A 13,011-nucleotide genomic window follows, 5' to 3' on the forward strand; every position below is an offset into this window, starting at 1 on the left:
TTGTCCCTTTCCCCTAAATAGTTACCTGCAGAATAAAATATTCACTCTTCTCTTGTGACTTACAGTTGATTGCTAGATAATGTACTTTCTGCAGATTCCTAGAGCAGCATGTTCTAGTTAGATGTGTTCATTCATTCAATCACACATTTGTTCAACCACCCAACCAGCATTTACGTATCAACTATGTGTTTAATTCAGTTATCTTAAATGTAACCAAAAAACAAAAGTTTTAAAGAATTACCATAACTTTTATTTTTGCTTAGTTTTATTAAAAAAATAAATAAGTCATAAAGCTTTCTTTTTCTTTAGGAAGAAAAAAGGAACAAGTTTCATAAAATCAAATAAGCAATGGTTAAGGTATCTGAACTTGAAAAAGACTGGAAATCACTGGTTTACAAGATATAATTGAATGCAACAACCGTGACAGCCACAGTTAGCTGTTTCATGCCAATGGCAGCAAACAACAGGATCAACTGGGGCAAAATAAATAACTGCGTGGAAGCCCTGATAAGTGCTTAAACAGACTGATTCACTGAGACATCAGTATAGATATATTTTGCTTTAGACAACACAGAAGTTCCTGAAAAGTTTTGTTTAAATGAAACAACCACAAACATACGAGGAGAGCGTGGTATCTGACGGAATTCCATGGTGAATTCCTTTATGAACCACTTCCATTTTTGTAACTCCAGGTATTTGCTTTGCTTAAGGCTAAGTTCACCTAGCTGCTACCTCTCTGAACTGCGGCAACAGCATATTCACCTAACAGTGCTCTAGCTGAGCCAGTGGCACAATTTCCAAGTCTGTGTTTCTATTAAGTAAGTAGTGTAAGTATGGTACAGAGTCAGCCAGGAAACCCAGCTGCATCTGGCAAGGCAGGCGTAGGAGTGGGATTATCACCTTTAACAATAATTCCAACTCAACAAATACTTTTGAGAATCTACTTTGTGCAAAGTACAGTAATAAATCTTATTTATTTGACTATAGATGTACTTCCTTTTAAAACCTTCAGTTAAGGGCTAGGTCTGGAACCCCAAAAGAAAGTAATACTTCTAATCCTCAAGATGAGCTTTAACCAAATTAGCTGCCCAATTCCTTCAATTAGGGTGGATGATAATGGAAGAGACTGAATTTCCCAAGTCTGAAGTTTAACAAACAAGAATCACCTTTCATATAACTAGTTGTGAAAAATTTTGCTGGTGACAAAAATTTCTCAAATGGTTCCTTTTCTTTTACTTCCTCTAAACGGAACTCTGAATTTTCAGGCAAACTCTGCAGAACAGTTAAAGTCATTGATGTTCTGTGTTTGGGTGATATACTTCAGTCCTGCTCATAGAAATAAAAATTTCTTTCCACCCACCAGAATTTCACGAACTTATACTACACCAAAGCAGTGATGCTTTGGAAAGGGAATGGGCACAGTAGTACCAGTCAATTTTATCAATGTAAGTAAATAAACTGAACCTTCGCTTTACTCACAGTCTCCACTTCATTTGGCCATACTTCTACCAGACCCAAGACACATTAATTAGTTAGGCTGTTCAGTTTTCTTTTTTTTAATTAATGCTTCTAATAACATTGCTGCCTATATGTACAAGTGTGAATGAAAAGAGTATGCAAACTGTAGTCTTTCCCACACTGAGTACACTCACAATTAGTAAATAATTAAAGAATAAGTTGTCATTTTAAAACTTGTATTTTTCTTAAGAAAAATTTACACTTTCTAGCACTTAAAAAAAATGGGTCTGAAAAGTGCCCTATTAATGTCCAATACTGTTTCCCACCCTGTCCCACCCATTCAAAACCTGCTACAAATGCTGGATTTAGTTCATATCAAATAATTTAGCAGTACCAGGATTTTTCATATGGAAACAGTGTTACTGACTTCTTCATACTGGATAACAAAATAAGGGTAACTCTGGTCATCATTAAAAATGACAAAAATCTGAGGCTCAAAGAAATTATCCACACAAGAGTCATACAGGTCACTGGTGACACTGCCAGGATTGACTGGAGGGGGCCTTCTCATGCCATGACTGCCCATTGTGTATCTGCCAGTCAGCACTTTGGCGAGAAACATGAAATGGACTCCTTTGGAGGACTTCTTAGAAAAGTTATGAGAGTAGCTTGCCTTCTTTGCAAAATAACTGCCCTGTCCAAACATTGTAGCATGCTTTCCACATACTCGAGGGTCAAAGTTGTGCTTGCAGATTCCATCTACCACATCCTGGGATGTTCCATGAAATAAATGTCTCTCGTTTATTATTCTGTCACGGCCAAACATTTTCCTGTTCATATATTCCTTTTTCCTAATGCAAAGAGTGGATAAGGAATTCAGAAGAAGAAAATATAGATTAATTTAATGGGCATGATGTAGTAGTCATAAACTTCTCTTTATGGTTTCAATGGGGAGGAAATACTGAAGCAGTTACCAAGGGCAAAATGCCATCAAAGGTCATACTGAAAGTTTGAACTTAACTTTTCCACCGAAGAAAAGCCCTTTTCCTTCTTTCTCCTGAAACCATTTACTTGCTTTCTCTTCCATTTCAAATCTAGTTCTCATATTTTACCTTCTTTAATATTCCTTCCTTGTCTAATTCCCCAAACCTGAGTATCTCTTAATTCTGAGATTCCTCAAATCTGCACGTATTCCCTTTTACACTTGATCTTAGCCAAAAGGCCGAGAAGCGATGCACGTATTCCCTTTTAACTACATTAATGTATTTGTTGATTTGAGAAGCAGCATAGCAAAGTGATTAAGAACAAGACCTCTGGTGCTAGACTGCTTGGGTTCAAATTCCAGCACCATATCTTATTAGCTACATGACCTATGGCAAATCATCAAACTTTTCTGTGACTCAGTTTCCTTTCTGTAAAATGTAAATTATTATAATCCTATTCATACGTCAGTTATGAGGATTACATGTGAGTTAATATATGGAAAAATATAGACATATTAAATTCCATGCAAGTATTTACTATTACGTTTCACATTTGAGATTAACTGCACTAAGAAAAGCTCTCTTGAACTTTTCACATCTGTGACTCTCACCTTTTATATTTTTCCCAAAGAAACTGGTTTTGGACTCTCAATATTTGCAAAATTCTATATTTAAACTCAGGCACAGTCTTATGAAAAAGGTTGTAAATGATTCGATAACTTTTGTCCTCTGCAGAAACAGGCACTTGGATGAAGTCCTGAGATGGATGCATATAAACCCAAGTTTCAGGGTAAAAGTTTGCTGAGGTGACCCCATCAGGGCAGATGACCTGTGATGATGAAGTTGCTTCAAGAGGCGGAGGAGCTTGTGTGGGAACCCCACCAAGTGTCCTAAAATGGAGAGGATGAAACATCAACATAAAACACTCAGAAATGAGTACCTCTCACATTATAGTGTCCTATAACCGTGTCTAATAGTATACTTTGTATAGCTTAAATGCTTCTTTAAAAAATAAAAAATACTATTTAAGAAAAAAAAGAATCTTAGAACAAGCACTGCCTGTACACGGATAACCTATTATTAGCTTCCTCCTGACCTCCTTCCCGTGGAGAAAACTCTGGAATGTATTGCTGCAAGGCAAACAAGCACGAGCCAACTTATAAATATCTTTACTTTTGAATCCTAGACTCCTCTTTTTCCTATACAATTAAAGAAACTTTGTTTCAAGGGAACAATGATAATTTATATGCTTTCTTCAAATTTTGCTGATACTAAGTGGAAAAGATGTCATCACTAAATGTTGCATGAGGTGGGAAACAAAGTAGGGCAGACTTGAGGCAACATATGGGAAGTAATAAAAAAGCTTACTTTAATTTCCTTATAAAAACATAAATCATGGAGTAGGCATTGAAAGTTGACAAATATTTGGTATTTGCTTAATTTTCCCATATCGCATATAATAACAAAACCATTAATATTATTCAAATGTTATAGCTTTGGGTGTGCTTAAGATAAAGCTAATTACTATAAACTTTAGATACCAGAATGCATTACCTTGAACCTTTAAATTCAGGTCTGTAACTTTGAAAGATGAACTTAGATAAGAAGCAGCTTTGATAAGTTACTTATTCTTGCCTGATTATTTAAATTTAAATCCTATTTCTTGGCCATTTTTAAAACAGACAGAAAGGGAAGAAGCAAAGAGTAAGAAAATCCAGACCCTGAGACCCAGTTTCAGAGCCAGGGTACTGTAACACTCATCAGCACATAGTGGTCACAAGGAAGCAATAATGTCTGCCAAAATGGATTAGGAAAAGGAAGTTTTCAAAAGAGCTTTGCAACACAGAGGTTACAACTGTTTGTGAATATGAATCTAATCTCCAAAGAGCATATTTTACCATCACCCTCATCATAATCAAGCCACTTAATACTAAGTACATATTATGGGCCAGGCATTTTATACACAGTATCACTGTTACAATAATACTGCAAGAGAGCTTGGTTATTCCCACTTTTCAAATAAAGAAAGAGGTTCGGTGAGATTAAATAATCTACGCTAGCACAACTAGCAAAGAGTAGTGACAGGATTTGAATCCAGGCTCATTTAAGTAGTTTCTAAACTCATACTCTTTCCATTTCCATGTATTTCACAATTTTATATATATGTATATTTATATTTTTATATATTTCTATGCCTAGAAAGTGACAGATGGGATATACCAGGATTTCAACCTAGTTTTGCCTGACTCTCCTCACCACCACTACCACCACCATATCATACTGTCTTTGTACTTTTAAGAGATGGTTTGATAAGAAGCTAAAAGCTATGGAGCATAATTGCCTTTTTCAACCCTTGCCTGCTTCAAGTGGCTGTGCCTTCAATTTAATGTGCCTCAAAGTCCCCTTATGAGACAGAGAAAAAGTTCTGGGTGGGTAGATCCAGGGCTTACTGAATCCCTCAGGTGCTTTTAAGTTCAGGGACAGATTCAAAGTGGTGCTGGTTCCTCCAACCTTCATGACAGAAGGCACAGAAGTTCTTGTTCTCTGGAACATTTTCTCAGAGCCCTGACAGATTCCTTTGGAGCCTCAGTACTGGTACATTTTTCTGGAACAATGGTACATTTTTCACTGGTACATTTTTCTGAAGAGAGTATTCACTGCTTTACTCAGATTTTCAAAGGTCTATAACTCTTAAAAAAGCCATCACTATTCTGCAGGAATGGCAAGAAAGCACAGAATATAAGCCCCTTGTTTTTAGCCATTCCATCTATCCCAGCTCTGCAAAAAAGCCAGTAAGTCCCGGCCCACCAGGTCTTCTGTTATTTTCAGGGGTTGATGTTACCAACAAAGGTTTCTGGGTTGAGAAAGAAAGATAAGATTCTCCCCTCTCTACCCAAAACTGATTTAGACAGTCTCAGTCTATACTGAAAACCTGGCACTGACAACAGAAGATACTCTGCTCCTTTTCTTCCTGATACCACTCCTGCCTAAGAACCAGTTCCATAAAATCAAAGCTTCAAATATATCCATTCCTTTTTGGGGGACATGTAGGTCTGTCGTTTACTCACACATGCTTGAAGATGAGTCTGGGTAAGTAAATCCTATCCATTCTAAGACGTTAAAATAGATTATATATATGGCTAGCATCCATTCCCACCCATTGATGCATACACTTTTTAACAAGCCAGCATCCTAACTGGACTAAAACAAAGACGCATATAGACAACTGTCTAATAGACTTCTACACTCTAGTTGTCATGGGTTTAAACTATTTATTTCAAACACAGTTACAAACATACCTTTATTTTCTGAGAATGCTGAATTCGTATTCAGCTTATGGGTATTTCAATGACATACTGCATGCTTCACAGTGCTGCACCAGCCTTCTCTAGAGAGGCAAAGTTGTAGGGTATCTAGCTTGTACTCAAGGACCTCTGAAGAACAGATTTTTCAGAATCCAAGGTCAACTTTCATCACTCTCCTTCCCACCCCTTACCATTCTGAAATATGTTTCCTAACCCAATGTCAGTGATGAAATAAAGATTAATTCATTTTATCGTTTGAGAGGAGGAGTCCAAGAAACTGTATCAGGCCTTCTCATGACCATAAGGTTATTGCACAGGACAGCTGTCCTTTCAATGGAAAAAAACGAACCCCCATACTGCTAAATATGAGATTTGTTTCCTTATGCAGCCTCAACTCAAGTATTCTAAGAATATTAAAGAATGAACTTCTTTTTATCAGCCCCACTAAAAGGCAGCAGGAAAAATCTTTTACTTTCCCCCCCCTCTTTCTAGGAAAAAATCTTTTAAATACAACTGAATTTGCAGGAAATTCATGAATTTAAGTCAGCCCCACCCCACCCCCTAGCATTCCCAATTCTTAGACATCTCTGATTCCCTGACAAATATGGCCTCTTTGACACCTACGTTTCTCTTTGACCCTCTGTATTTAATAACACTTAAAAACAATACTTTTACCCTGGCTAAGATCATTATCTCTGAAATCTGCTTTTTGGAACCAATCCTTCTCCTCTTCCTCCCCATTAGGCCAGTCCAAGTATTCCTCAGCCCAAACTCTAGGGCAGATAGGATTGCTATGTTTATGCATTCTACCCTGCTGAACTTGCTGTTTCTCTGCTCTTTTTTCACTGAAGTATCTGCCTAATCTCTTTGATTTGCTGACTTCTTACTTTATACCTGATTGTCACTGTTACAGACAAAAAGATTAAAATAGAAAATTTTAAAAAGGAAGAGGGAGTAAAGTAACTTTTTTTGTTTTCCTGTAAGCCTGTATTATAAATATAGTAAGGCCATATTTGTAGTATTAATTCTACCACTGCTTATACTATTTTTATAGCTCATACCTTTTCATAAAACAAGCGTAAGTTTAAAAAGAAAAAAAGGAGTCCATAATAACTTGTCTTAAGATTGAAACAAATCAATTTCTGCAATTCTATTAAAACTTCCACAACAACGCAGCACTCAAATGAGCATTCTTACCCTTACACAGAAGCTACATCTTGCTTGATTGGCTCAGCATGCCAAGCTGCTGGTTCCACTAATGAGTTCTACTGTCTCACCAGGACAATATGTTCCTAACTACTGGATGCTGACAGTATCTCCAGCTGTGCTAGTGAAATCACAGAATGGCATTTTTATTAGGTCCAGTAAAAAAAAAAAAACTGTATAAGGTAAAATTTCTCACACTTGGACTTAGAAGAAAGCAAACACTTAACCCAAGCCAATATACACTTGTAAAATCAGCCTTATTACAAATTTCTTTTTGGTACTGATCACTTCAGAAATTTTTATTTGTTTATATTTTGTTTTTAATGTCTCCCTGCCTCCAATCTCAGAATTAGTATCATTAAGATTCTATCATAATGACTTGAGGAAAACAGTTGGGGCTTGAAATAAAAATAGTAGAAATATAAAAACAGTATCTTCGCCTCAAAGATCAGCAGAAGAAACCAACTAATATTACTCAAAACCTCCCAACTTCACAAAATCAAGTAAAACTAGTAACATTTTCAAAATCAGGCTCTAAAAATGGTATATCTGAGTGAAGTATATATCAGGATTTCCTTACAGATACTAACTTTCAAAGATGGCTATGCTAATGGTAATGTGCCTTGCCTCTTGGTATCTAGGAAGGTGTGCTAGTAGGCTATGTGGAGAGAGCAAATGGAAAAACAGCTCATCAACAGTTCAGAAGAGTTAGTTTAGTTTTAATCTTTTATTAAGAAACTGTATTCTCAGTAAGTATGACAGGTAATTTTAGTGAGTATCACAGGAAGATGTGCCTTCCTTAGCAAATGAGAATGTAAAATCGAAAGTTGCATTTTTCCCATTCAAATTCATTCTAGGAAGAAGAATGGAGAACACCACCTTGTAGGACTCCCCACGTCCCCTGGCACTTACCTGGACTGGGAAGCAGTCCCGTAACAGGTAATAGTTCCACCTTGTAAGTAGTCCCTCATGGAATGAAAAGCTCAATCTTTTATGAAGGACGCAAATGCAAACTCTGCCCCTCATTCCAGACATAATTATGTTTAATTGTGGAAAGATGTTAACCCTATCTTACTTTTCAGCTCAAAAAATCCAATAGGATACTCACTCTTTTAGTGTTGGGTTAAGTGTAGCTTATGTGAACTCAATTTGTTGAAGAATTAAACCCAAAGAATAATTCGGAATTTCACATTCTACAAGTAATAACCAAGATAGTCTCTTAATTTACAATCTTTTTCTCTCTGGCATTCAGTAGCACATTTATATAAAATGAAAGTAAGATAAGATTTTCCACTGGACACTTACTGTAAATATGGAAGCAATATAAAACAGGAGCGGAAAAGGGGTCTCCTTTTTATCTCTCTCCTGAAGAATGAGTTGTGAAGGATATAGTGGTTGTTCCACATCATAAATCGGACCTCTTTCAGACCCCTAGAGTTTGCTTCTTCAATCAACCGAATAACAGACTACAGAGTAGAAAACAAAGACAAAAAGCAAGTTAAAAAAAAGTTAATAAACAATCTCTATGCAATATGAAAATGTAGTTATCTCACTGGCAAAAACAATTAACCTCACTGTCAACATCAGAGGAATTTCAATAAAATACAATGAATCAAATTAATTCCCTTTATAAAATGTGGGATTCCCCCCGCCCCGAAGATGCAGAGTAGGAAGATGCTCCCTGTGCAGAAGAGCACAGATTTCTACCTTATAAAACATGTGAGGCCCAGGGAACTACTCTATTCTATTTTGAGCCTTAACGATGTCCTAGAGATTTTTTTGGTTTACATTTCTTAAGGGATTTTCAGAAGAAAAATTAAAGATGATGGTGTATAAAGTTCAAATAAACCAATTCAGTACTGAACCTGAGAAATCTCTGAGGGAAATACAGGGACATTCTAAGTATTCTTGAGAATACATTTTAAACAGACTTCTAATTCTCTTTGGAAGATAGATATTAATGATTACTTAAAAGAGAGTCAGCAATTCTAGTCCAATATTGTGTTTTACAGCAACTAACCTGCTAGGTTGTCTTTTTTGCTATTACCATTTAAAAAACCTAGGTCAGGTAGATAAGTCAGTTCTTCCTTTTGGTAATGCTGGAAATAAATTTTATCAAATTTAAGAAGCCAGATCTCTGGAATATGAAAGTCCATTTCAGGGTGTTTAAACTTAACTCAGGATTGTCATTGAGACAAAGTAAACCATCATTTTTAAACCTTGCTTTGTGATTGACAAGCTATTCTCACTATCTCAGACTAAGGATGCATGTACACATGATAAAATTTTACATAACTGATTAGCCTGACAACAGCTCAGAAAACATTTTCAAGTATTTCTTCGAGGGACCTGAGAGTGACTATTTCCATTAGGCTTCTGAAATGCTAAATGTAACACATGATCCAATCTCCATGAGCCCAGGAGACAGATACAGCTAAAAGTTACACCAGTTCTCATCTAGTTAAAACTATCCAAAAGTGTTGGTTAGAGAATGGTGTTGTAATACCAAGGTCAAGGGTTCAGACCCCTGACCACAGAAACACCACTACCACCACCAAAAGTGGCACAAGGTCTAAGTATTTCACCTCTATAGTATAAAATTCTGGGGAAAACACTGTATTTCTCTGATAATAGTGATATTCTATTTCTGGATTTCGGATTAATGGAAAGAAATACATTTTCAGATACAAAATGAAGAGAGAAAAGTTTTACTTATATCAACAAGATTGATTATGGTTTGTAGTTCTGCCTAGTCACTGTGGAAAAGGAAGAACAAAAGAACAGAGAAAGACGAAAAAATTTAAATGTACTTTTTAATAAAAGAATCTGTAAATACCTCAGGATATTCTCTCCATCCAAAGTGGTCTCTACAGAAGAATTTCCACACTGTGTGATAAATAGAGTTGACACTGCTAGAAGGTGGTGTGGAAAGCCTTCGTAGCTGGTCAAATTCAGTTGTTTCATACACATTCATGGCATTTAAATCTGCCCAAAATTCTTGTCCACTAAAAAGATCGAAGAAAAAACTTAATATATTGGCAAAATAAAAATATCTAAACATTTCATTGGATATTAACAATATCTAGTATATAGAATTTTCAAAACTTGCTTTCTTGGAGTAAAAGAACATTATTGGTTGTTTCCACAGCATTCATTCCCTATGTGCCCTTTCTTAACAAGACCAAAATTTATGGTAGGATTGATTTAACTCCACAGCACCACAGACCTAAACCAATCAACATAATCCCACCCTCTCCACCACAGCAGAATGAGCCAAAACCTTGTCTCAGCCAATCAGGGAATCAATTTTAGGATGCAGCTGATATAGAAACCAGACAAAGAAAAGAAAATTTTTCTTGAAGCCTGCCCTTTTTTCAGAGGTATCAATTTACCTGAGCTGATACAGGAATATATAATATCATTGATGAAACAGGGAAAAATAAAACGACCCCAGATGAAGCCAGTACTGCTAATCCACCCAACATCAATATTATCTTTAATAATGTGGGTGGGAAAATGTTGGCAAAACATGAAGAGAAAACTAGATTATGATGAGGTTTTGCTAGAAGAATATATTTGTAATTTTGTTATCTGATCTAACTGCTGCTGAATCAGCACTTCACAGGCATCTCCATACTGTTGAGGGGTGGGGGTAGAAACCCACTATATCAATCAGACTCATTTAAGAAATTAATTTATAAAGTGTGGTCTAATTAAAACATGTTTCCTTTTTAATGGAAGTTTATTTAGTTTGAAACATTTGAATTATTATTTTAAGAAACTGGTAAAATGCTCAATTTCTCTAAGAAAATATAAAACATTAAATATCATAAAATAACATCACAGACATTAGCACAGTAACTAAGTTCCTGAATACATTCCTTCATACTTTCCACCCTTTCCATCACAGATTTCTAAATGGATGTCTACAACACACAGAATACTCCAGATCCAGTTGCATTTGGAATGATTGGTATTTGTGAAATCCAGGTGTTAGGACAGATTTTTCCAATAATTAACTTATTTCCTCACTACAAATTAGGATTTTGAAAAGAGTATTAATATTGACATATGGTTTGTTTGGGCAACATTTTCCAGACTCTGCTCTTGGAACACTTGTTTCAAGGACTGTTAACAGGTATTCTGGGCACAAAGGATTCTGTGGTCAAATGTTCAAAAAATACTTGGTTACACAAAGTTAAACAATTTACTTACTGCAGGCTTTCCTCGGTCCCTTTAACATGCTAAGGTATATACTGAAGTACCACTATGAGGGCTATCCTTCCAAGCCTATGACAATGCTTTCCCTTCCCCATGAATACCTATTAACATTTCTCAATATATCCCTGTGCAAATGTCAGAGAAACTTCTCACCCTTCAGCCTAATGTTCACAATAAGTTAATCAGATTCTACTCTGAAGAAAACTCAAATCATATACCCAATTGATGATGACAAGAAACACATAACTTGTAAAAAGTAGTATGTTCCTTTAAAAATTCCTAAAGATCTTCTCCAAAAAAAAAAAAAAAAAAAACCCCACAAATTTCTTGCTTAGAAAGAGTACTAACTAGTAGGGTGTGGTCTTAAAAACAACATAAAATTTTAATTAAGCATGAAAGAGGAATAAGGCGGTAAAATGTAGTTTAAAATCACTGTTTTGTTTAAAATGATTTATGGTAAATGGGAATATTTAAGTCAAAAGGAAAAATGTTTCTGGGAAATACTAAAAAAAGAAATTAAAAAAACTGAAAACTGAAACTTCTATGCCTAAATTAAACTTCATAAAGTTGCCTTAAACAATGTTCATTAAACTTTAGGAGAATCTGAGATTATGACTGGAAAGAGAGATAAACCTTTCTCCCTGTTAAGACTATTTCAAGTTTCTCTAAACATATTTTCCTCCTTTTAAGCTTATCTCCCAGCAACTGTTCCTAATTACGAATTAACAAATTCTCTGTATTTCCTTTAAGGAGTTCTTAGAACAGCAGTCATTACATTAACATGTATTATAATATAAATGGCTAATGCTTTTTGCTGTTTAAACAACAGATTTTATTCTGGACATCACTCTAGCAATTTCTGTCTAAGCCTGTGTCATTGAGACTTCATAGATAATGATTTGCATGAGAAAGACATCTACAACTGCAGCTTTTGCTACATTCTCTGTGCACTTCAGCCCTTTGGGCATTATGAAATTTCTATAACAAATCCTAATTTACTACAATCAACTGTTCTTTAGTTTGATGTATAAAAGTACTGTTTTAGCTCTATTCGATTTCCAAAATGCTTTTTTAGACTTGATAAAGACAAAATAACAAATCTGAAAAACAAATTATCTTTTAATTTTATTTTTTTTATTATAAAATATGACCGGTAAGGGGATCTTAACCCTTGACTTGGTGTTGTCAGCACCACGCTCACCCAGTGAGCTAACCGGCCATCTCTATATGGGCTCCGAACCCGTGGCCTTGGTATTATCAGCACCACATTCTCCCAAGTGAGCCATGGGCCGGCCCTAAATTATCTTTTTATAAGATTAATTTTACCGCCTGCTCTTCCTTAAAATCTTTCGAAAATCCAAAGCCAAGAGTTTTTTCTCTACACAATCTGCACCAGTACAAATGTGTGCAATATGGATGCCAAATGTTCAACATCCACCACTCTTCTTTATCAAACCATTGTTTCCTATTATCAGAAAGCAGTTATGAGTCATCTGTGTGTAGTAATGGTGATGGCGGACTGTATTAGGCAATACACAAAGAATTAAACAGATGTGATCCCTGTCTTCTAGGGGCTTCAACTAACAAAACATAAAACCAAAGAAGCAGTACATCTTCCTATCTAAATTCATCAGTGGCAAGTACATTAAAAGAATGAGAACACAAAGACTAGACATGCAGCATTACTGGAGAGGAGATGGCATCCAGAAAAAATCCAGGAAAGGTGAGGAAAAATAAGAAGTTTTACTTTATCAATCTAAGATAGCTTTCTGTAAGAGAAAATTTTAGGAGCAGTTTAAATAGTAGGAAATATCACTGGTGAGTAAACAGTTACATGG

General features: G+C 35.7%; 1 protein-coding gene across 1 annotated transcript in view; it reads right to left on the minus strand.

Annotated features, from left to right (window-relative positions):
* Window positions 1-227: 227 nt before the first annotated feature.
* Window positions 228-13,011, minus strand: part of TIPARP (TCDD-inducible poly(ADP-ribose) polymerase) — a 28,652-nt gene continuing 15,868 nt past the window's right edge. The window contains exons 3-6 of the mRNA XM_008586352.1: window positions 9,789-9,957; window positions 8,258-8,418; window positions 3,053-3,331; window positions 228-2,309 (exon numbers count right to left, since the gene is read on the minus strand). Coding sequence (XP_008584574.1) covers window positions 1,862-2,309; window positions 3,053-3,331; window positions 8,258-8,418; window positions 9,789-9,957 — 1,057 coding nt within the window. The 3' untranslated portion in view covers window positions 228-1,861. The remainder of the gene's footprint in view (window positions 2,310-3,052; window positions 3,332-8,257; window positions 8,419-9,788; window positions 9,958-13,011) is intronic.

This window comes from Galeopterus variegatus, unplaced genomic scaffold (assembly GCF_000696425.1).
Source record: "Galeopterus variegatus unplaced genomic scaffold, G_variegatus-3.0.2 Scaffold3951, whole genome shotgun sequence".
Classification (NCBI taxonomy): Eukaryota; Metazoa; Chordata; class Mammalia; order Dermoptera; family Cynocephalidae; genus Galeopterus; species Galeopterus variegatus.